Source organism: Leucopleurus acutus (genome assembly GCF_964270905.1).
Source record: "Leucopleurus acutus genome assembly, chromosome: 2".
Taxonomy (NCBI): domain Eukaryota; kingdom Metazoa; phylum Chordata; class Mammalia; order Artiodactyla; family Delphinidae; genus Leucopleurus; species Leucopleurus acutus.
The window spans coordinates 65,860,895-65,887,112 of record NC_139143.1 but is presented as its reverse complement, the minus strand read 5'-3'; the positions used below and the strand labels follow the sequence as shown (position 1 = coordinate 65,887,112).

Here is a 26,218-nt window from a genome sequence, read left to right as displayed (position 1 = left end):
CGGGGAGTGGAGGGAGGCTAGAGGTAGCAGCACAGTCCCGAATGCAAAACTCCATCCACTAAAGGATCCGATTTCAGCCACTCTGCCAAAAGCTAGTCTTGACAACAGTCGTACTATAATTTAGAACCAGCTCCGAGTGAGGGGGTGGGAACATACCAAGCACAGGGTTAAACCAGTGACCTGAACACTTCTCTTCTCACATTCACAACACCAGAAACCAGCTACAGAGGATTCGAATGGAGCAAATCTCTTAATCTTTCAAATTCTTTTTCCTGATTTGCTAGAGCAGCCAAGGATGGGGTGGGGCTTTCACTTGTGAATAAAAGGTTCTGCTTCATTGTCCCCACGCGGGAGAGCATGGCCAAGCGAGTTGCAACTGTGGGAGCTGGGGTCAGTGGCCTGGCCTCCATCAAGCGCTGTCCGGAGAAGGACTAGAGCCCACCTGCTTCGAGAGGAGCGACGACCTTGGGGGGCTGTGGAGATTCACCGTAAGTGGGGCTTTGACAGCTTTGTTGTGTGTCCGTTGGAAAAGGGCTGGACTGGCGCAAAAAGAGATTGAATTTCTTCCACAAGGGCTGGTGCCCATAGACGCCAGAAACATCTGCTGAACGGGGGGACAGAAAGGGCCATTGAAAATGATTTAAAAACAGAAGCAGGGAATAGCCTGAATTTGGGTGGGAGGTGCATCAGCCACCTTGCAAACTTCATATGGGGCCAAGAGGAATAAAGATGCCTACGAAGGGTAGAAGAGGATGGGGTGGCTGGGACAAGCCAGGAAAACTCAGGACAAGCAGGGCAGGAGCAGAACCTGGGGGTCAGAAGCAAGAGACTCGAGTGTTGGGCAATGGTATAAACACAGCACAGGAATTTCTGCCTCTGCCTGAAAGACTGAGCTGCTTATACATGCTTCTTTTTCCAGCTCTGCTCTATCTGAAGTAAAGCGACACAAGACTCAATGCAGGATGAGTCCTATGCTCAAGGTCTTGTTGTCCAGGCAATTCCAATCCATGTCAAGAACAATCAGAAGTGAAGGATGTGAGGAGTCTGGAGATATTTTTGTGGCCTGAGCAAAAAAAATAATAATATTCTCAGGACTACAGTATGCACTGGAGAGGGAAAAGGGGTGAGGTAGGAGGAAAGGCAACTATAAAGACCACCCTTGACTGGCCTGGGGTCCAGGGAAACCACAGGGGCCCTGCTGGAGGCCACTGAAACCCTGTGAGCTCCACGGCTCAGCCAGGGAGTCATTTGCATCAGATCTCCCCAAACCTCCTATTTTCCCTTCTTCTCAGGAGAGCAGGAACATATCCCGTGAGCTTTAAATGTGCTAAGGAGAAAGCAGGCAGGAAGAATGAAAAGGAGCAAGGTGTCAGATATCCTGGCCTCAGAGTCCTAAGAGACTGAGAGAAAGCAACACTTAGCATTCCCTTATTATAGAAGGGTAGAACTTGGAACAGGAATAAAGTAATTATTTTCTAATTCAGTGAGCAAAGCTCCAGAGAGGCCAAGGTTCCTAGTTTAGTCCCAGCATAGACCAGCTTGGCTCACATAAAGAAGAACTGCGTATCTTGAAATGTGTCCAACCACCAAATGTGACCGTCAATGCACAGAGACCTCCCCAAGGGGCCTAGGGAAAAGAGAACATCTGTTCCCATGATTCAAACCACATACATTCCGAAAGGGGAGCAGAAACCTGACACAAATGCCATAACTCTAGCCTCTCATGCCCATTGAAAACATTGCTAATCAAACACTATACCCTTCCCCTAATGAGCCTCAGACTCCTTCTTATCACAGTATTCCAGATAAGTACTACTACTCCATTGAGGTTGAGGGTTAGCTTCCAGGATAAAACTGCCAGAGTAGAGTTATTTGGTTAAAGTAATCTCAACCAAAGCAAAAAGTAAGCCCAGAGACCTTGGCATACCAGACAAAAATGCTCCTAATATAAATCACAGATACCCAATTATTAACACACACACACACACACACACACACACACACACACAAAACTATTAATGTAAGAATCAAGAGAAATGAGTTCTAGATACAGCTGTGCCCAACTGGCTGTGTGATTGGGCAGGTCAAACACCTATGCACAAAGTGCTGTGAGGGACACAAAAATAAGAAACAGTCATCCTGCCTCAGGGAGCTGTCAGTCTGATGGGAAAAGGGCAGGATCTTGTAAGTCAGAAACGGTGCTATGGGTATTTAAGTGAGGTCAGGATTACATTCACTTGAGGGAAGCCAAGAATGGCTTCATGGAGGAGATAGTGTGTGGTGGACTTCGAAGGATTTCAACAGGCAAATGAGATTGAGTGGGAGATGCCAGGTAGGAAACCGTAAAGAAAAAGTACTAGGCATGCTTGGAAAATAAAAAGAGCTTATTGGTGTGTGTGGTACTTGTAAGAGATATAATGAAAGGGGAGGACAGTGGCTGAATGTTTGGGCAATTTAGAAAGCAATGGATGATGAGCAGAGTTAAGATGTCTTGCTGTTGTTGTTGTGTTTGTTTTGTTTGCATGATAGGAAGACCCATATATGTTTACAGGTAAAGAGAAAATATCTGGATGATAGGAAATGATTGAATATGTAAGCCCAAATTGAGACAAGATCCTGGCAGAAAAAGGAAGAAGTGGAATTGCAGGCCCAAGAGGAAGGATTTGCCTCGGAAAAGTGGAGAGGCACACTTTTCTCAGAGACAGAAGGGGAAGGAAAAAGAAAAATAGAGGCCCTTGTGAGGCACGTGATAGGACATCAAAAGGATGAGAAAGGGTGACCCAGCAGTAGCCTAAGTAAAATGGTACCCAGTTAACAACTTGTTTCAGTCCCCATTACCTCATCTGTAAAGTAAGAATGCAGAGTCAGTTTAAAAATTAGATAAAAGCTAAATTACTAGGTCCTGGGAGGCAGGAAAAACCATCCCCACCTTCATTCAGCAGCGGCCCTCTCTTGACACAGCAGCCTCTTTAAGGCACCTCTGTACTACCTTGAGATTCCTCTAAAGCCTGATTGAAAATCTCTAAACTAAGTGACCTTAAAGGGGACTTCCAGCTCTAAAATGCTATGACTCTCCCGGGTCTTTCTAGAGACATCCCTTCCCCCTTCTACCCCAGCAGATACACACACACAAACACACACACATGCACGCATGCACACACACACCATGAAAGACTGTTAGAGGTGTCTTTGCAATCAAAGCAAGTGGCCCATTCAAAACCTGCAGAATTACAGAGTCTGCTCGGGCAAGGGCTGTGCTTACCAGAAAATGTACAAGGGGGATCCTTAGTGCCTGTTCTGGGTGAAAGGGGCCATAATACAAAAATAGACAGGCAAACTGCAGAAACCCAATAAAACACATACGGAGAAGGTTTCCATTTACAAATAGAGAGGTTCCCCCAACATTACAGAGATTATAAACTACTGCACTTAATTCGATACTCACACGGGCATAACTCTGGCCTCTTCCAGACCACAGTCTTAAAATGAGAGGAAGCAGACAAAGGTTGCAATGGAAAAGAAAGTCCATCCTTCATTGGGGCGGGGGAGGGGTTGGCATCGTTTAAAAAGAAAAGGGATACATTGATAAAGAACCCACCTGTGACCACCAACTCAAGTGGCAGCAGGAGGTTAAGTGTGGAACATCTGTTCCACAACCAACTCTCTCAGACTCTTGAGAGGAAAGGGAGGCTTAGAACAAACGTAATGATATTGGCTGATTATCTCGATTGTAGAGGAATACTTGAAGAAATAAAATGTCAGGAATTGTTCGGTCACTCATAACTAATATTACTCTCAGAGAATTTTAGTATAGGAAGGAGCCTTGAGAAATAGCCTTAATGTAGAACCACACTGACATCCTCTAGAAGAAATTATACTACGCTGATAGAAACACATTCTGCTTCACCCATCACACCTCTGTAACAATAATCCTCCCTGGAATGACGTGCTTCCTTACGCGCATCAAGGTCTTTTCTTCTGCACATGTAACCTTTCACTTATTCCACATTTATTGAGCACCTACTATGCGCCTCATACACCACATATTTTTAGATTCAGTGAGGGCAATGATGAAGTGTAATACTTCACCCCCTTAAATCACTAAGGAATTCTTCAGCTATTTCTTCTTTAGGCACGTTAAGCCTGATTCTTACAGGGGCTGAAATGATTTGTTAATTGGGTACCATTTTACTTCTTCTTAAAAGTCTTATTTCTAAAAGTTCAGTAATCTTAGTAGGTTTCTTTTTATTCATATATTAAACAAACATTTATTGAATTCATATTATCTTGGAGGGGATACACCTGACAGGTCCCTAACCTCTTGGGGGTTCCTCAAATCTCCTCTGAGGTTCCCACAGCTCCCCTGTGCTGTAGATCTGAAAACAGATCTACAGACTCTGGACAGATTGTAGACAGTCTGACTCTCCATAGGGAGAGGAAGTGACAAAGTAAAATGTGTTCCGGCTGTTCAAAGGAGAAGAAAAGAAGGAAGTAATTGTTCTTAAGAACAAGAGCTGAACTTCCCTGGTGGCACAGTGGTTAAGAATCCACCTGCCAATGCAGGGGACATGGGTTCGAGCCCTGGTCCAGGAAGATCCCACATGCCACGGAGCAACAAAGCCCATGCGCCACAACTACTAAGCCCTGCGTGCTGCAACTACTGAAGCCCACGTGCCTAGAGCCCGGGCTCCACAACAAGGGAAGCCACCACAACGAGAAGCCCGTGAACCACGATGAAAAGTAGCCCCCACTCGCCACAACTAGAGAAAGCCTGCACACAGCAACGAAGACCCAACACAGCCAAAAAAAAAAAGAACAAGAGCTGTGAATGTCGTGCATTGAGAGAATGTCTCTATGTATCTATATAGGAGTGACTTTTATTATCATTTTATATCTATTTTTTAAATGAGAAAGGAGAAACCTCTGACCTGACAAAGGTTTCTTCCCGTTGCCTATAATCCTCTCTAGAGGACACAAAGCTTGAGAAAGTAGATTTCCACAGTAATTTTAGAAGAAGAATATTACAAATAACAGTTAACATTTTTTGAGAGCTTACCAGGCACTATTCTAAATGCATTAGAACTATCATTTCATTTTATCCTAGGGGTTATGTAGTATTGTTATTCCTATTTATAGAAGAGGGAACTGAGACACAGAGAGGTTAAGAAAATTCCCAAGGTCACCCAGCTAAAAATGTAGAGCTTGAATATGAACCCAGGCTGTCTGACTCCGTGGTCTGTGCTGACAAGAACTATACTCCATGCATTTCCAGAGTCTGTGCCACAGCTCAGGAATAAGGGCAGGCAAATCCTGGACTGTCCATGGAATCCCATGAAGTATTCTAGTGAATATGACGTCTTTCCCATGGTATTGCAGGACCAAGTGGACCAGGAAGCCAGAAACCCCTCCATTCTTGCCTTTATTATTTTTCCCCTCTGTACAATCCATCTCCCTTCCCCTCTCATTCAGTTTTACCTTCAAGACAAAAATCCTTCCCCTAAGTGCCCCCATCAATTCTCAGGAAAAATGTGCTTCTACATGCAGAGTGCCACACAGAGGGTAACTGGCACACACACAGAGACAATGCCAACAGTGCCTGCAGCCGGGGGTCCCAGCAGGGCCTGAGAATCACTGGGGCAGTTTGTTCACTGAGGCAAACACTGGAGGGGAGGGCTTAGGACCTGCAAACCCCATTCAGAAGTGGCACAGACTCGTACTCTCTGTATATATCTGAAACACTCCAGACCTTGTATTTTACCAGGAGAAACAATCAGTGGGAGGAAAGAGAGACAGAGCAAAGTGGTGTTGGATTCCATCCTAAAGGCCAGGTTTCCATACTAAGCTACAGTTTCTCCTCAGCTGGCATCTGTGATACATTACTTCACATGCTTCAGTGTTTCCTGGAAGGTTTTCTTCTTCCTGCCTTTACAATTATTTTCCAAACTTTTGCGCAGCAGAGTTGTTGTTTTTTTTCTTTTCTATTTTTGTTTGTGGGTTCATTTGTTTTAAGGTCCCCATGGTTCCCTGACTTGTCCAATTCCAATGAGCCTCTACTACTCTTTGATTTTTAAACATGCCATTATAAAATGTTTTAAATGTTTTTGAACTACTTTTATGGAAATCTTTACAAAATTATATTATGCACATCTCTACCCCCCTTTTAACAGTATGTATTCCAAATTTAGCCTTTTATTGTTGTTAACTAGAAATTGGCGATTTTAACATAGTATTATTTACAATGTGAGGCTCTCAGATGCCAGAGAAAAGTGAGGGAGCTTTGGTCATACACAAACTGACCCCAGAATGTTTATAACTGATGTTTTTCTGCTTTTACTATAGTTTCTTCCCCTTCTGTTTGCTCTCAACTTCTCAATATTACAGCTCTTTAGAGCTATTCCCATTCTCTTTTTCCTATAACCCAGAGGAAACTTGATCGCTTTTAACTACACCAAACCAGCACTAAATTTAGTTCTAATACCTGGCTTCAAGTTTAAGGATGTTCTAAATCTGTGTTGTCCAATAAGGTAGCCACCAGCCACATGTAACTGTGGAATGCAGTTGATACGACTAAGGAACTGAATTTTTTATTTAATTTAGTTTTAATTCATTTTAATTTTAAAACCAATACTCAGTTCAGTTATTGGAGAATTTTTAAGTGTATTTGTTAACAATTTGGGTATGTAAATCCACTTTTTCAAGAGAAAATTTAGCATTTGGATTCAGATGTGTAAAGTATATACTAGATTCAGAAGACTTAATATGAGAAAAAAGTTTTAATACTTCATTAATAATTTTTATATTGATTACACATTGAAATTATAAAATTTTGGATATATTGAGTAAAATAAAATATACCATTAAAATTAATTCCATCTGTTCCTTTTTACCTTCTTTAACGTGGCTATTGGAAATTTTTAAAGAGCATGTGTGGCCTGCATCACATTCCTATTGGGCAAGACAGCTCTAAAGTCTTGTTATTCAAAGTGTGGTCCGTGACCCAGCAGCATCTGCATGGGTGCTTGTGAGAAATACAGAAACTCAGGCTCACCCAGACCTACTAAGTCAGCACCTACATGTTAATAAGATTCCCCGAGCAATTCTTAACAAGATTTAGAAGCACAAATCTAGAGAGCTGTGCTTCTCAAACTGTGGAGAAGAATCGGGTTTATTTTAATTTCCAAGAAATTATAGACAATCATATTTGTAAAATATAATAAAATGAACTATTAGAAAGGTGAAAATGAAACAGAAAAATTTCAAAACATAAATTCAAACTTCTTTGAAAGTGTGCACAAGGCAACTACTATAGAGAATCACTATTACACTTGTAACTTTTTGCTAAACAAAACCATATGTGTGAAATATCAGTTCTCCATATTAAACACCTGTAGGCACACTTTCACTACACATTGTACATATTAATACTTAAGGTTTATAATGTGATAATTAAGCTTGCTTCTTGTTTGGCATTTTACCTAATCTGGACTGGATGGATGAGAGCACTCCTCCCAAGAGATAACATATATCTAAACTGTTTCTAAATTTTGCTTAACAACACACATAGTAGAGAAATGAATATGAGAATATTCATATGAGTGAATATGAGAATGAACTGGAAGAAAAGATTTTAAAGAAACCTCAGCAAGCTCAGGATATTCATTTTTTTAACTGCTATCCAAAATGAAGCAAGTAGTGCTGTATTTTTAAAATTTAACTTCAGTCCTTTACCAATAGTCTGTTCTGATCATTTATTCTGTAAAATTATAAGTGAATATCAATTATCTTTCAATGAAATAAAATAATTATAGCTTTTATGCACTTTTGGAAAACAGTTTTCAAACTAACCTTAAAATGTTACACATTGGGGACTTCCCTGGTGGCGCAGTGGTTAAGAATCCACCTGCCAATGCAGGGGACACGGGTTCGAGCCCTGGTCCGGGAAGATCCCACATGCCACGGAGCAACTAAGCCCGTGCATCACAACTGCTGACCCTGTGCTCTAGAGCCCACGAGCCACAACTACTGAGCCCGTGTGCCACAACTACTGAAGCCCACGCACCTAGAGCCCATGCTCCGCAACAAGAGAAACCACCACAATGAGAAGCCCGCTTACCACAAATGGAGAAAGGCCACACACAGCAACGAAGACCCACACAGCCAAAAATAAATAAATAAATAAAATTTGTTTAATTAATTTTTTTAAAATGTCGTACACTGTAATGTAGTCTTATCCGCATTACTAGTACTCAGTTCAAATCCCACACAACTCATCACGTGACTTAGACAAAACCAAGACTGATCTACGTCCCGTTCATCATGAAGGAATCCACATGCCTGGATACTGAGCAATGTCAAATTATAGCTATAAAAGTTTCTAGATGCTTACTCTCACCTTCTGTATTTATATTGTCATAGACTGGTAGTAAAAAGATCATATTGGTCTGGCTCTGCTGACTACATCTTTGCTTCTTTTATTTTTTAATTTTTTTTTTTTAATTTGGTTGTGTCGGGTCTTAGTTGAGACATGCGAACTCTTAGTTGTAGTTGTGGCATGCATGTGGGATCTAGTTCCCTGACCAGGGATCAAACAGAGGCCCCCTGCATGGGGAGCTCAGAGTCTTAACCACTGTGCTACCAGGGAAGTCCCTACATCTTTGAGTAGCACTGCTTTAGATCTTCCTACAGAATGAAAGATCAGGATTTAAATAGTCATCTTTCTCAGAAGCCATTTAGATTCCAGTTTTCTAGATTTATTCTGGATAAATGGGACTGTCAGATGTGGAGTCACAAATAAGCAAGATAAGGTGAACTCATCAGTTGATGAGATCGGTATCAACTCAAACTACAAAGGTATGTTTATAATTTTATTTTCTGTTATCACTACATATTTCATGCAGATCTAGACTCAAACCTTCTGAGGGAACAAAGTAAGTCCTCTCCATATGTGAGGTTTAAGTTCACATTTCTACTTGTTCACATAAATAAAATAATTTTTGTTTCACAGGAAAAAAGAACTATACATATACAAGATGGTAAACAATATTAAAATACTAAGGACTTTCCCACTGAAATTAGAACAATTCTTTATGATACATCTAAAAGACAGAGGCAATGTACATACCTAAATGAATAATTAAAACTGCCCACTATTCAACCTTGTAGTAGTTGTCTGAGATGTTGCTACTTGCTAGTTACCCAAGTCAAAACTGGAGTGGGAAATTGTTTAGTGTTTTGCCATGCTCACAGTTGTCCAATCTGGAAACATTTGACCTGCTTCCTCTCCCAAACCTTAAATCCAAACAATTTCACAATCCTATGCATTCTACCTTTCTGCCACCTAACAAATCCCATCTCTCTCAGTTTCAACTGCCACTGCCTTTGCTCAGGCCCTCATTGGCAATCGCATGGATTTGTGTTTCAGGTTCTTAACTAGCCTCATTTCCTTCCTTTCCAGATCCCTCTAAGTTATCTCTTGTAGAACCAGAATTATCTTTTCAAAATTTAATATGAATCACTTCCATGAATTTCTATGAAATTCAAATTCCTTAACTTCAGATACAAAATCCTTCATAATCTGAACCCCCTTTCTCCATAATCCTTTCAACAATACCTCATGAAACCAAAGCAATCGTTCATCATCTAGATACTACTTCCTGACTCTGGTGTATTTCCATATTCTCCTGTATTTTGCAGTGATGCTGTGTGAACCTGGACAGGTGAGTTTATCCCAGGTTTGTTAGCATGTAATAAATGAAACTGTAATTCTGATTATGATATTCATAGTGGGGTCCAATATTCATCATCTTTCAAGTAAGGATAGCAAATTCCATTAGAAAGTAGCAGGTAGCATACGTAAATTGTATGGTTCAATGTCTAAAAATTAACATCCATTTCATGTGTGTGCATGCACATGCACACATGCATACACACTCATGTGCATGCACTGTTTGTACAGGAACATGTTGAAGAAGGCAGAGCCAGCCTCTACAAGTCTGTGGTTTCCAACAGCTGCAAGGAGATGTCTTGTTACCCAGACTTTCCATTCCCAGAAGATTATCCAAACTATGTGCCAAATTCTGTATTCCTGCGATATCTCAAAATGTATGCAAACCAGTTCAACCTTCTGAAATGCATTCAATTCAAGGTAAGAAAGGCACAAAACGTCAGTTAGTAGTCAGGAAGTGTTTGCTACCTATTTTCTATTATCTCTCTCTACCCTAGGTTCTGTAGATCAGATAATGAACTGGCAAGATTGCTGACACCAGGCTGGATTCCTTTTCCCCTTTTACTTACAATCACCCTAAGTAAATCTGGAGATACTTTGTCTAAGGATTCGTATGTATAAACTTTTAGTTTGCAATGCTTACAACCAAGTATCCAAATGGACCTTAAAATTGTCAAACCAGATTTTCAGTTTGGGCCAAATGCCTATACACAGGGACATTGAGAACTTCCTGTCAGCTCCTGGGTACTCTCTTTTTACTATCCCTTTATATGAATGGATGGGTGCACTGGCCTATACACAAGAGAATGTCACTATTTGAAGGAAATCTTTTCTAGGTATCTTAGGGAATAGAAAAATCTTTGATATTTTCTCATTGGCCATACCCACCTCCCTTCCCATTTCAGAGGACAGAGACAGGAGGTAGGTAGAAGGACAAAGGCAAAAAAATATATCCTCTTTCTCCTCTTTCTTTCTTCCTTTTTTCCTTCCTCTGCAAGAAACACATGGAAATCCATGTGTTTCCCTTCTACTACCCTCCCTATCAGAGATGGGGATAGTAAGGAATTCTTGGAGAATTACACAGAGAAAGTAACATGAATGGAAAGATTGACCAAAACAAGTACCATATAAGATTCACATTCACAACCTTAAAAGTACTCCTGATCAAAATGAAGTCACTATCTCGAAGAGATATCTGCACCTCCATGTTTATTACAGCATTATTTACAATGGCCAAGCCATGGAAACAACTGATGGATAAATGGATAAAGAAAATGTGACAGATGATGGATAGATAGATAGGATGATGGAATATTATTCAGCCATGGTAAATAAAGAAGAAAATCCTGTCTCTTGCAAACACATGGATGAACCTTGAGGGCATTATGCTAAGTGGAATAAGTCAGACAGAGAAAGACAAATTCTGTATGATCTCACTTATATGTAGAATCAAAAAAAACCAAACAAACAAACTCATAGAAACAGAGAACAGATTGATGGCTGCCCGAAGTAGATGGGGGATGGGGAAGGGAAATGGGTGAAGGTAGTCAAAAGTAATAGACTTCCAGTTATAAGATAAATGAATTCTGGGGATGTAATATACACTATAGTAACTATAGCTAACAGTACTGTATTGTATATTTGAAAGTTGCTAAGAGAGTAGATCTTAAACGTTCTTATCACAAAAAATAAAATGATAACTATGTGGGGTGATGAATGCTAACTAAACTTATTGTGGTAATCATTTACAATATACACATATGTCAAATCATTAGGTTGTACACTTTAAACGTATATGGTGTTATATGTCAGTTATATCTCAATAAAACTGGAGAAAAATAAAAGTACTCCAGTTGTCCAAAGAATATTTCACCCCACTTCCTTATTTTCCAAGGGACAGAATAAAAATAAAACACTACCATAGTCAATGGATATAGTCCACAAAAAATATATTTAATGCATCAGAATTTCTGAATCTGAAGCATTTCCTTTACTACCTGTTTCCCAAGCCTGTTTTAAAATAACTTTAAAAAACTAGATGTTCACCAAAGTCTTAAGAAAGTACACACAAGCAGCTGTCTGTAAGAGGTTTTGTTCTTCCTTCCTCTCTATACATTCCAAATTTTCAATGATGAACACATTATTTTCAAGATAAAAATAAATTTATTTTGAAAGTTTTTTTAATTAACTGAAAGTTTATATTTTAAAAAGACAATTGCTAATACAAATGTAGAAGCCAAGAAGCACTTCAAATATTATAAACCAGACAGTGAACCATTAGGAGGGACTTGAGAAGTCTGTCTTCTTCGAAAACTGAAGAGGAAAGCAAGGCAGCAAAGTCTCTTGGTCAGTGGCTCATTTATGCTTTTAAACTTGACTTGTAAATTTCTTTTATGTATTTTCTGAATCAGAATCTAGTACCCATGGATATACATGTACTCCATGAGAACAAAAATAGACCACAGTTGACCCTGGAGCAACATGGGGGTTTAGAGGCGCCAACTCTGTACAGTGGAAAATTCCCATTTCCTCCATTTCCCAGGTGCCTCTGTATCCACAGTTCCACATCCATAGATTCAACCAATTACAAATCCTGTTGTATTGTAATATTTACTATTTTTAAAAATCCACATATAAGTGGACCTCCGCAGTTCAAACCCATATTGTTCAAGAATCAACTGTATTTGAAATTTAGACAACTCCCAACAAATTCAGCCACAAAGTTAGCACTTTTCAGTAGTTGCCTAGATCTGGGAAAACTTCAACATCATAGTCTATAAGACCTTTCATAAACTAAGGTACTTGGGACCAAATTTATATTTTCAATTATATATTCAATATTATCCGTGTTTCTATTAAAGGAGCTGTTGTAAAGGAACTGTTGTGTATGAGAACTATACATAACAGAAAAATAATTTTTAAAACATAGAAAGACCTAAGTCATAATCTTGGTTCTATCACTCACTGTGAGAATTTGAGGAAATCACTTAAAAATTCTGGACCACACCACCTCTCTTAAATACCCCTCTACAACTCGAAGCTTAGAATACTTCCATCCGGGAAATTATGATCAATCTGATAGTCCAATTTGATTTCTAGGGTTATGCTTATTAATTATGTTTCATCTGTTCTCTAGAACACTCGAAATGTCAATTGGCACGTCAGCCAGCAGGCCCTTACTGGAAACTTGAAAACTATTAACCATGTCTATGATTCTTTTTTCAGACTAAAGTCTTCAGTGTAACAAAACGTCCAGATTTTTCTGTTACCGGCCAATGGGAGGTAGTCACTCTGCATGAAGGGAAGCAAGAGTCAGCCATCTTTGACGCTGTCATGGTCTGCACTAGTTTTCTTACTAACCCATATTTGCCACTGGACTCCTTTCCAGGTATAGACTTTTCTGCAACTGACCTTAGTTTGTCTCATGGGAGCCATCCTTACACTGGATTGGTCTGGAAATAAATTCCTATTGATTCCTCCATTAAACAGTTAAGCTGTGAGGTAAGAGGGTTTTTTCCCTAACCAGCACTATCTGGCCAGTTTTTGGCTTTCATCTGTTTCAAACAACTTATGAGTACCAAAGAGCAGAATGAATAACTACTAAGCAGTTTTATGCTTCACTAAAGTTCAATGTCCCTCCCTAAGTGACTGGCAGCACTCAGAAAGTCTTCTAAGACTTGGGAGGCCTAGACAAGTTGTGAGCCTCAGCAGTGGTGCACTGACAAAGATGAGTGTAGAGGCCGCAGAGATCAATCAGTGAATAAAGGAAAAAGTAACTTGATTTTTGTCTGTTTCTATGAGTCATAGCAATTACCTAGATCAGAGGTTTATGGCACTGGATTAATAGTCAGTAGGGGCATGAGCCTTAGAAGGCAAGTTAAGACATCTTTATGTCTCAGTTTCTTTATCTGGCTTTTGTAACATGATTCATGGTAATCTGTGTCAAATTTCAATTGGATTACAACTCAGAGGGAATAGAAAATTCAATGGTTTGGTTTATTTCATCTGCCGTAAAGGATTCAAAAAGTTAAAACTTTAGGAAATTTTTCTCTGAATCATCTAAATATGACTTGTAGTGACCCCAAGGCTTGGTTCACAGTTAACCCACATACCTCTGATGATCCTTTGTCTGCCCCCAGAGGTTACTCAAGTCAGGTCAAGTTAAGATAAAGCATGTCCTGAAAACTGCCATAGACTATAATCATTGAATTGGAATGTAGTTCAGTCTTCTTCCTGGTGCAGAAAACTCTTCACCGTCCCTGAGAAAGACTCAACAGCCTCGGCCTGAACACATTCAACAATGAACTCTTACCACCCGACCCTTTTCTTGCCTACAGAGAAAAATCCCTGAGCAGGCAAGGTACTCCAGACTCCCAGGAAGGAGTACCTGGTACAGGATCACTCCAAGAATCCGGAAAATTTCATGACATAGAGAGTACACTGCATTCATTCGGCACCTACGATATATTGCACAAGATGCTAAGAATACAGAGGTGGATAAGACAACACATAGCCTGCATGAAAAGAATGAAAAGAGTTTTATAGGAGTCCAGTGAAGGAATCACATCTACATATGACCTGGAGTGATAGCAATACTCATTTTACAACAAACTCATGTATCTCCAATGATCCTGGATCTGTCCCCCAGATGTTACTCAAGTCAGGTCAGATTAGGATAAAACATACCTTGAAAGCAATGAGGTCAATGTACTCAGTTTAAATAGGATGAGCTTGGGACCCTGGAGGTATACATTCTAGGCTATACAATTAACAAGCTATATAATCTTGGGCTTTCCACTTAACCTTTCTAAGCCTCGGTTTTCTTTCCTAGAAACTGAGGGGTTTGGACCACCTTACCCAATAGCATACATCACAAATCAAGCAAAAAGAACTCTACAGTACTTGCCGTCCTTCTCGATATCCATCTTACCAGCCACTACCAATTGCTCACTTAAAATCCGTGGCTAAATTATTGTTAAGGAGCCTTTGAGCACTAAAATTTCATGACTTTAGACTTGAAATGGAGTCCTCCAAATCTCACCATCTCCCTCTCTGCCCCACAGCAGACTTGCTTGGTCTGTACATACTCCCTAGGGTAGTTGTTAACCATTACAAAAATTAAATTCATTGAAGTTATTCAAAAGTACATGTCATGAGTTCTGGAGGCAATTCCATAAAAGGTGTTCCCAGATGTCTTAGTAAAAATAATAGGTATTACAGCTGGAATAAATATATAACTTCCCAAGGTAACTCATTTTATTAATTCAGATACCATAAACATTCAGCTGTGTTTACTAACACAACCACTTCACCTAATAAAAGTTCTTGCTCTCTTCTCCTGTAATATAAGTGGAGAAAGTATTAGCCTGGTAGAAGACTCAGCCACAGAGTCTCATTTTTGTCCATTTGTGGTCCAAAACAGCCTGATCCAGTGAGAATCTAAGATAATCTAACATTCAGGAATAATTCTATTATTCTCATTAAACTTGTCCGGCTCTCCCTTCCGGGCAGTTCTTGGATCCAGATTGGGTCCCTGTGCTGAGTTAATATTTAAACTTGGTTGCGTCATTGTTAAATTCTAAATGATCTAGATTGTGGTTGGGTTATAACTGAGATTCATGTTAGATTTCTAATGATTTAAGAGGAAGTAAAGAGCTACTGGGCCTTGGTAAGGCTATGTGCACAGCATCCATACTCATCCCCTGAGAATCTAGATGTCTTATCACGTTTTCTTAAAAAAAAAAAAAAAAAGTTTCTTTGTTCAAGACGTATTACTTTTGATTGTGTTACACAACCTTGAGTATTTTCCAAAACTCGCCAAACATCTGATGTTTCAAAGAGATTTGGCGTCAACTGTTTGAGATATCTAGCTGGAACAGCAGCTCTAATCCCAGTGTAACTAACAGAATCCCTTTTTCTCTGAGCCAACTCTGGCTGACTCAGCAAACCCAGCTTGAGTTACTGTCAGTCACCAAGATGAACCCACAAGGATCTTTTCGAATAGGGACCATATTTTTATTTATTTCCCATGTCATCTAGCACAGTGACAGGTATCCAAGAAAGCTTGCTGAATAGAGTGGAAGCACTGACTCACAGTTCCCTCTAACTTCTCTGCTCTTGTTCCTTGCTTGTGAAAAGTTCTATATAGATCAAATATTAGTAAATAGAATATTTCTGTCCCATTGATTTCTGTCAAACTTTGAAAGGTAATGACTTCTTACACTTTAGCTTAATAAGTCTTTATGCCATGATTTTTTTTTTTTTAATTAGAGAAAGGTTTATTGCAGGGCAAAGCAAGGATAATGGGTGGCTTATGCTCCAAAACCTTGAACTCCACAATGGTTTGGGGGGAAAATTTTCTATAGTGCCATGATATTTTAACTTAGTAATCATCTAGTAAGTAAAACTAGAGGCCTATCTAGTGAGATGGAGTAAGTACTTCCATTAAATAAATAATCACCCATTAATTTCTGTACCTTGTATAATTATGTATTCATGTTTCAGATTTTCTTAAAATTGAGTATGCTATGAAAACAACCTAACTCATCTGTCAAAAGGATGTTATTAACTGAATAACATGTATGTTTCATTCACTAGTCTTATAAATTTTCTATTTGACTTCTTTCTTTTCTATAGGTATAAATACTGTTAAAGGCCAGTATTTTCATAGCTGAGAGTATAAACATCCAGATATATTTAGAGACAAGAGAGTTCTTGTGATTGGAATGGGGAATTCTGGCACACACATTGCTATGGAGGCCAGCCACGTGGCAAAGAAGGTATCATTCTTGATGTTACCTAATGAGGAGCTTTATCTTAAGACACATGCCTCAGGCAAACAGTATTTGACACCATGATAACTGATGAAAGGAAAAAAAATTCCTAAAACACACACACATACACTGAACAGATTTTTTTAGGTATTTTTTTCTTGAATGTTCATAAATGTTATTGTGAATTCCAGGTGTCATTTTTCTTCCAAATCCAACTTCTCTGACTTCCTATTTTTGTCATTTTCCCAGTCAAAAAGAGCTACAGGGGACATCTGTTTCTTACTCAGTCCCATAGGTCAGAAAATTCTAGCAATTTTTCTTGCTAAGATCTCCCATTTGCTCCTTCCTTTCCTTATTGATTGCCACCACCCTCATCAGGTCCATACCACCTCCCACTGAGTCTATTGCGTTGTCCTCCTAATAATAATTATGGAAATAGTCAATATTTATTGGGCTTGCTTACTCTGTGCCAAAAATGGCACTAAATGCTTCACTGCATTACCTCAACCAATTATCAAAACAAGCCACAAAGTAGGTACTAGTATCCTTGACTACAGATGAAGAAACTGAGACTGAGAGAAGTTAAATAACCCGCCTAAAGGCATACCACCAGCAGGTGGTAGAGCCAGTCCTCAAATCCTAGTCTCTTCCATTCAAAGCCCCAGCTCCTAATTCTACCCTGAGTCCCCGCACTCCTACCCCAGTCCATCCCCCCACACATGACAATCCATCCAGACCCCCAAGCACCAACAAGCAAATCCTCTGAAAAGACTGCTCTCATTATGACACTCATGTTAAAAAAAACTAACTCCCCCTTACCTAAAAAAATAAAAATTACAGTTTGCAGATGTATCAGCCCTGCATTATAGGGGTCTCCATAATCTGGCCCAAATCTTCCATTTTAACTTTATCCCACACTATTTTCCCACATGATCATCAACTGCACGCTGACAGGTCTACTCTGTGCCCTTTCCAGTTCCCAAGTCTCTAATTTCCTCTTTGTTCACACCACACCCCTCCCTTCTGCAGTGCCCTTTTCTCTTTTATTACAATTTAATTTACATTCCCAGATACCTCAACCCAAGACAAAATGATCTCTCGCTAGTATGAATTTATGTAATAATTGTAATTTACACTCCTCGGTCGGCACTTTTAATTCTTAGTATTGCTAATTACCTTTTATGGTATGTATTTTCTTTCCAACTATGCTATAAACTCATTGAGAGCCATTCAGCCAACAAATCAATATTAGTTGTTGAATTCCACTATACCGAATGTTATGCCAGGCATGGGGGATACACTGGAAAACAGAACAATCAAACAAGATTCCCTCTATCACAGAGCATATACTCATGGGGAAAACAGATGTCAAATAAATAAATATAAATCATTAGATCAATAATTGCAAGAGTAGAAATAGCTCTGAAGAAAAAGAATTGGGAGTGTGTTCCCTTCTGGAATTTTCAAAAAGGAACTCGATTGATTGATTGACTAATTGATTGACTTGGAAAGACAGCAATTTGGTGGAGTTATCCTAAAGGAAGGGAAAGGAGGTTCTGAAGCAAAAATTAACACAGGCCTATCCATGATGACCACCACATGTGGGTAACATATTACTATTTCTATTTCTCTAACCACTGGAAATTTCTTCAATCTGAAAACATGCTTCGGCACACATCATTTCTATATCGACAAAGAAACTCCCCTTGCTTCAGGATATAATTCATATCTACCGAAATGCCATATCCGATTCTGCATCATGACAAAGAGAGGCAGGTGCAAATATGTCTAATGTCAGAATCACTGATGTGTTCATAGTTCTTGCCACCATACTGCTCCATCATGTTATAAGGTCAAACAGATGTATAATAAAAACACTAACAATGGGGCTTCCCTGGTGGCGCAGTGGTTGAGAATCCGCCTGCCGATGCAGGGGACACGGGTTCGTGCCCCGGTCCGGGAAGATCCCACATGCCTCGGAGCGGCTAGGCCTGTGAGCCACGGCCGCTGAGCCTGCGCGTCCGGAGCCTGTGCTCTGCAACGGGAGAAGCCACAACAGTGAGAGGCCCGCGTACCACAAAAAAAAAAAAAAAAAAAACCACTAACACTGCAGCTGTGGTCACCCCACAGCTGTGGATGCCCCAGTTTGTTGGGAGAAAACCCACGTATTAAATCAGTTGTTTTGTATCTGCAAAGCAACAGATTTTTGACTAATTTTTTTTTATTTTTAAACAGTTATACAGACAACTCCTTATTGTATAGGTACCAGAACAACTGTTAGCTTAGTGAACTAAGTCAGCAGGTAAACTCAAGTAGCCAGATAATCTGTCAAAAGAACAAAAACAAACAAACCCACCGAAACTAGTTGTATTACTGAATTTTACTGTAAGTTCTAACAATGGTTTGTGTCAAAACCCTTTGCAGACAACTTTCAATTGCATCCATGCCCTGTTCTCGTTTACAATTATTAGCATACAAAGTTGTTATCACCTGTTCACTTACTTCTCACATGAGATTCTAAGCTCACTACAGCCAGCCTCAATACATAATTCACCATGGTGTCTAGCACTGAGCCTGACAGATAAAAAGTGCTCAATAATATGTTCTAAGGCATTTGAATACTCTAGATATTCAAACCATTATCTCAAAAGAATAACTTTAAAGTGGGGGTTAGAGGAGCAAAAAGTGTCTTGTCAGGGATGTATTTTGAGGGTGGCCGACTTTTTGGTGCCTTTCAATTCACAAAACTTCTCGAATCTCTGACAGAGCCAGCCCTGTTCACTGTGTCAAACCGGGTGACCTGTTTGATTGCTTCCAGGTGTTCCTCAGCACCAGGGACCAGTCAGCCAGCCCTCCCTCCTCCTTCCCTTCTTTTCATTCTGGGACTCTCCCCTCCATTAGGCAGGAGGTGCCAGTCTTGGGAGAAGTTACCTCTGTGGGATCATGAATGACCAAGAAGGATGATGGGATATGCTTACCATTTACTAGAGTTACTGAACACCCCTGGGCGTGGGTCATCAGCCAGGTCTTTGACTCAGGCTACCCATGGGACATGGTGCTCGTGATGCGATTTCAGACCGTGTTCAGAAATTCTCTCCCAACTCCAGTTGTGAATTGGTTGATAGCAAGAAGGATGAACAGCTGGTTCAATCGTGAAAATTATGGCTTAATACCAGAAGACAGGTAAATATGGAGTGTCTGCTGAGAGCTATTAGGGAGAAAGGGGCCTCGATCTTTCCAGTGGCGTATCCAAACCAGGCAATAATGTGACAACATGACTGAAGGTGAAGGAAAATTTCATACAAATTACTTAATCATAATAGCTAACTGTTTTTCACTGCTTGGTAAGTGAAATTATGTAACACATAATTGTCAACAGCCCTTTAAAGTAAGTAGTATAATCTCCCTTTCATGGTGGGTGTGCTAAGGCTTAGGGAAGTTCAGTCACTTGCCGGAGCTCATCTAGTACTAAGTGGGCTCTGTGACCTTGGCAAGTTACATAAACCTCAGCGGCAGCAATCAAAAGGGAACAATTTGTCTATGACTCTTCTGACAAAAGCAACACACTTGCCCGTGTCACTGTGTTGGAAAAATTGAATCCTTCCCCATGTCTCTCTAAGGGCAGTGCCTTCTCCTTGTCAAGATGACCTTGGTTTCAGTCTTGTCCTTTCAGTTACAACCCATGACTTATCCCATTAACAAGAACCAACGGTTTTACTTTCTCATTCATTGCGTCTGTACAATGACATTCCATTACCAGAGTGGCACCACAGCCTGGAGATCCTATCTGATCTTCCTCCAGATTCCACTCTGCACCAGCAGGGATCAGGTGGTACCCAAGCCACAAGTGATATGCAGGCAGCCCCCTTCCTACTACATGTACTTCATTCCTCTGGTTCTCTTCATCCTTCTCTCGTATACCTTGCTCTCTCCCTGCATTTTTTCCTTCCTTTTTTATTCCTACCCTCTTCTATTTCTTAACTCCAGGCCTCTTAGGGGTTTAACTCTTTTCACCAGAGCTTTCTCTACCATAAGTTTTAGAATGACAGCCTGAATGGCAGCTATAAAGAATTTTATTTAATCCCATAAACCCCAGAATATATAAAAGGAGCCTGAGGAATTGTAATCTCTTCTCTCTCAGATTTAGCTAATCCTTTATCATTTCCAAAGTTCTTAAATATATACTATTTCATATGTTCTTCGTCCTACCCAATGAACTAAGGATGGCAAATGTTAGTGTCCCTATCTTACAGTTGCATAAAAGAAAGCCTACAGGGACCCAATGACTTTCCCAAGCTCTAAGTATAAACATTTGGACACAAGGCCACCCTTACTACCTCCTGCTCCAAAGCTCCTTCCATTTTATCATATTGTCTCTTTCTGTGCATTCACCATAAGCCAAAAATGGCTCACTTACTTAAAATCATCTTGCTAAGTGTTTGTTTTGTGATTCCAAAGGCATAGGCAGAAAAAGATAATCCTGCCCTTATTCCTTTTAAACACATGCATGTTTCCCTTGTATAGCTGCTTCCTATGGAGGAGAGAGTTTCCGGCAGTTCTCAGCAGATATAGAAGTCCCCAGTCTCCCTTGTGGTCCTTCAGCATTCAGCTCTCTCTAAAGTGACAGTGATAGCTTAATGCTGAAATTCAACAAGAGAAGCAGGAGCTAGAGAAAGCTCTGGTCGCTTTCTCCTCAGGCTTCTAAACTGTAGTAAATGGTAAGCATATCCCATCATCCTTCTTGGTCATTCATGATCCCACAGAGGTAACTTCTCCCAAGACTGGCACCTCCTGCCTAATGGGGGGGAGAGTCCCAGAATGAGAAGAAGGGAAGGAGGAGAGAGGGCTGGCTGACTGGTCCCTGGCAGGTCTCTTCCCCATCCGTGTTTATGTCTAGGACACAACTAAGAGAGCCTGTGCTAAGTAATGAGCTCCCAGGCCGTATCATCACTGGGAAAGTGCTCATCAAGCCAAGCGTAAAGGAGGTGAAGGAAAACTCTGTTGTATTTAACAACACCCCAAAGGAAGAGCCCATTGATATCACTGTCTTTGCCACTGGATACACCTTTGCTTTCCCCTTCCTCCATGAGACTGTGGTGAAAGTTGAAGATGGCCAAGCATCACTGTACAAGTACATCTTCCCTGCACATCTGCAAAAGCCAACCCTGGCTGTTACTGGCCTCATCAAACCCTTGGGTTCCATGATAACCACAGGGGAAATGCAAGCTCGATGGACTGTTCAGGTCCTGAAAGGCAAGTGCATGAGCAATAGCAGGATGTATACGTTCAGTTTGCCATATTATTTTGGATACTGGAAATTTCGAGGCCTTCCCCAGGTTCTATCTAAAACAACGCAAAGTCATCTATTGTTCACCAAATTACACTATCACAGTGAATTTGTGTCATGACCAGCACAAAAGATAAATCATGGATCAAAAAATATCAGCTGTGTCTACCTGTTATTTTGCCTGAATCAACTAGTTCAATTAAAACTTAAAAGTTCAATCAATTGAATGACAAAATCCAGTCAAGCCAGTTGTGAGGGTCCGTCACATCAAATGAGTAGTGAGATGTTCTGACACTTATCTCTTCAGCTGATGGCTTTATCACCACAGCCATCCACTTAGGCTGCTAGTATTTCTGCCAGAAGAACAGATGACTAGCTGGGTACTAAAAATAAAATATGATCCGTGGTAAAGTATCTTTACCTGCTAAGTAACCACTGAAACCTAAAGTTAAATTGCACTTTTTACTTGTTTTGCTTTACAGGTGTTAATAAATTACCACCATCGAGCGTCATGATAGAGGAAGTTAATGCAAGAAAAAAAACCAAGCCCAGTGGGTAAGTTAAGTACTATGCATTCTTTTTGAATCATAACTAAAACTGGTAAAGCAATAGCAAAGAAAGGTGAGAGTTACATTGGAGAAAAGAGAAGCACCTGAGATTTAGAGAAGAAAAAAAAAAAAAAAAAACTAGGCCTGTTTAAGGAGGGAGAAGAGAAAGGGAAATTGAGGTTTTAATGTCCCAGACTATCACTTTAGACCATAGTCATCTAGCAGCACATGGAGTTTAGATTCTAAACCAAAATATAATTAATCCTCATCTACCAGATACTATTCTATACCTTCATCCATAATCAGCAGGCAACCTGTTGTGTTTATCCGCTCTGACACCAGAAAGTTCTGCTCATTCATTCATTTCAAAAAATCTGTGTTCAGCTCTATTGTTTTTATTCAGATGACTACTCTAGTGCAGGAGTCAAAATAGGGCTATAGGCCAAATCTACCGACCATCTATTTTTCTCATTTACAATTTTAAATCATTGGAAAGAAGATTTTTTGATATGTGGAAATTATATGAAATTCAAATCACGGTGACATAAGTAAAGTATTATTAGAACACAGCCACACTCATTAATTTACAAATTGTCTAAGGCTGCTTTTGCATTACAACAGCAGAGTTGAATAGTTGAGGTAGAGACCCTAATATGGCCCTCAAAGCCTTAAGTATTTACCATCTAGAACCTTCTGCATAATAAGCTTGTTGACACCTTCTCTAGAGGAGAGGTCTCCACTTGTGCTCTGCTCTTTGGCTACCACCAAGGGCCAGGGATAATGGAAGGGAGATGGCCAGCGGAGAGGGAGACTTGCCCCTTCCAGACTCCTAATCCTAAAACATCTCTGGTTTTATCTGTTTTACCGTTTATCTGTTTCAGACTTTGATATAAATTTTCACTTAAAAAAAAAAGCGTCTCTGCGGCAGAATAAAAAAGTTTTAAAATCACTGCATTTAAGAAACATCACTTTTCTCATTCATAGGTATTTCCAAATTTCAGTGTTGTTCTACCCTTGTCAAAGTGCTAAATACCAAAAGCACTTTAGGGGTCTCTTCTTCATCCTCAACCTGGGATACGACCTGATATCCATTATGGAATTCCAGTATAACATAAATCATTAATTAGAACTATGTGATGTAAAAGCTTCTGTCACGTAGGTCAGTCAATGATATTAGGGATTAATACCAGCATTACAGGGAATTCCACCCTATGATTTTTGTGGGTTCTCACATTATACAAATCAAGCAATAATTGAGTTCTAGAAAGATTTAGGAATAGTAAAATCATATAAAATCTTTTTTTCTAGAAATTGCTAATCATTTGACAACAGAACTAAAGTAATATGAGATCCATTATCAGCATTTGGAGCACCATATGTACAGAGTATATTTTCAAGGAATCCACCTTGTATTTAAATAATACTGTAAGACCATTAGACAGCTATGGGCATGGAGGGAAGAATATAGAAGCCAGTCCAAATTTTGTACCATCATTGTTTACTTCTGGCACTTTTACTTGCTCTAAGGTTATCATTATTTAATCTTTTTGTCTTCCCCTTTATCCCAATCTTCCTTTTATAAAGGTTTGGCTTGTGTTACTGCAAAGCTTTACAATCCCATTATATCCCATGCATAGATGAACTCCTGACCTATATCGATGCAAAGCCCAACCTGTTCTCTCTGCTCCTGACAGATCCACGCCTGGCTTTGACCATCTTCTTCGGCCCATGCACACCATACCAGTCCCGTTTGACCGGCCCAGGGAAATGGGAAGGAGCCAGAAATGCTATCATGACCCTGTGGAACCAAACATTCAAGGTCACAAAAACTAGAGTTGTACAAGAATCCCCTTCTCTCTTTGCAAGCTTACTTAAACTCTTCAGCTTTCTAGCTTTGCTTGTGGCCATTTTCCTGATTTTCCTATAAATAAAAGATTACCTAAATGGATTGTCAAATGCACAGCGTAGATGGACAGTGCTTTGGTTCCCCCATTGCAACAGCATTGCCTTCACGGCTATAAACCATATCTGAGTAGTGAAGGCCACCCCCTGCCCTTCCCTGGCTGGCTGGAGGGCCACCGCTGGTATTCCTGAGTGTCTCCCAACTCCACCTGCTTCTAATGCTAGAGGAAGATAACCAAGGTTTCTGTGCATTTGAAGGCTGCTGGAAGGTTCAAGTTTCATTTTAGAAGACAGAGTTGTCCCAGACAGCACTCTGAGCATTTAGACCTCTTTTCTATTTTCACAGATCTCAACTAAAACTCCCTATTTCACAAAAGATTTGGTTGTACTAAAATGGTGCTCTTATGATATCAGCTGATTAAAAATAAAAAGAAAGAAACAGCCTAGAATTATTTCAAGTGGTCTTTTATTCTCTTTTTAAGAATTGGGGGAAAGAGAGAAGGGGATAAGGAGCCTATTAATAATGGCCATAAAAGGATGGGAGGGTTCGATGACTTCGTTGGAGTGTTTGTAAAGGAATGTACTTGCCTGGGAGTACTCATTCCGCTAGAATGCACTCTGCAACAAAACAGGGCCTCCAGCTGGCGTAATAACAACCACAATCAGATCTACTCCACAGAAAACACCCATCTCCACCTGCTCTTGGAGCCGGCCTCCAGCACCCAAAGGAAAAACACCTCCTGCTCACATACACCTTTACAGCTTTGCTTAAAGAGGCAAACAGCTGCCTCTTCTAAGAGTCAATGAAATCCAACTGGAATTCATTACAGAAAAGACACAGCTAAGAAGTCTTTAATAGAGCGATAATAAGAAAGAAAAGACAGAAAATGAAGAGCAAAAGCAAACATCATGTCAGAAGCAGTTTTTGACCAAACTACACCAACCCTGGATTCTCTCTCACAGTTGCATAAGTGAGGATGTGACTCAGCCAGAAAAGGTTTTGCCTTCACTTCACATCACTGCTGGGCTTTGATGGGAAACTTCACCTCACAGAGAGGTCCATGATTTGCATAATGGAGGGGATTCAAAAACTATGGAATCAGGAGAGAGTGAGCTCTATAGGTAAGTAGAGATGCAGGTAACGACTCATCCACTCAGGTCTGTTGAATCAATCACCAATGGCCAATGATTTAATCAATCATGTCTATGTAATGAAACTTCTGTAAAAACAGAAGGAAAGGATGGGGTTCAGAGAGCTTCCCAGTTGGTGAACACATAAAGGCTCAGGAAGAATGGTGCCCTTGGAAAGGACATGGAAACTCCACTCCCTTCCCACCTACCTTGCCCTGTGCATCTCTTCCATCTGGCTCTTCCTGAGTGATATCATCCTTTTATAATAAACTAGTAATCTAGTAAATAAAATGCTTCTCTGAGTTCTGTGAGCCAAATTAGTTCACAAAGCTACTGATTATTTTAGCAAATTAATTGAACCCAAGGAGGGGGAACATTGGAACTTCTGGTCTATAGCTGGTTCTCAGAAGCACAGGTGACAAACTGGGCTCACAATTGACAACTGAATTGAGAGGGAAGGCAGTCTTGTAGGACCGAGCCCTTAACTTGTGGAATCTGATGCCATCTCTGGGTAGTTAGTATCAGAATTGAGTTCAACTGTAGGACACCCTGCTGGTCTCCAAGAACTGCTCGACAGTGTGGGGGGAAAGCCCACACACACGCTGGAATTGGGAGAACACTTAACGTAGGCACTCATAAGGAAAAACTGCTCCACTGAATATAATCTGAATGACTTCTTGAAATGCTTTTCTCTCCCGTGAAGCAGAGTTGACACTTTAGCGTTCCTCATGAAGCTGGCTAGGGAGGTTCAGTGCCCAGGGTGAAACATGGCAAGGTAAACTACCCAGGCAGCCACAGGGGCAAACCACGAGGACTCAAGCTGGAGCCTGAACCTAATCTCAAGTACTGAATA

The 26,218-nt window shown here is 40.2% G+C and overlaps 1 protein-coding gene across 1 annotated transcript; it reads left to right on the top strand.

The window, feature by feature from the left end:
* Window positions 1-348: 348 nt before the first annotated feature.
* On the top strand, window positions 349-24,259 carry FMO1 (flavin containing dimethylaniline monoxygenase 1; the record flags this gene model as incomplete). The annotated part of the gene is given in 10 exon segments (XM_082833061.1): window positions 349-418; window positions 421-488; window positions 9,956-10,144; window positions 12,950-13,112; window positions 16,361-16,395; window positions 16,399-16,517; window positions 19,486-19,680; window positions 21,395-21,750; window positions 22,267-22,339; window positions 23,917-24,259. Coding segments are annotated over 10 exon segments (1,602 nt in total). The 5' UTR covers window positions 349-357.
* Between the last annotated feature and the right edge of the window lie 1,959 nt (window positions 24,260-26,218).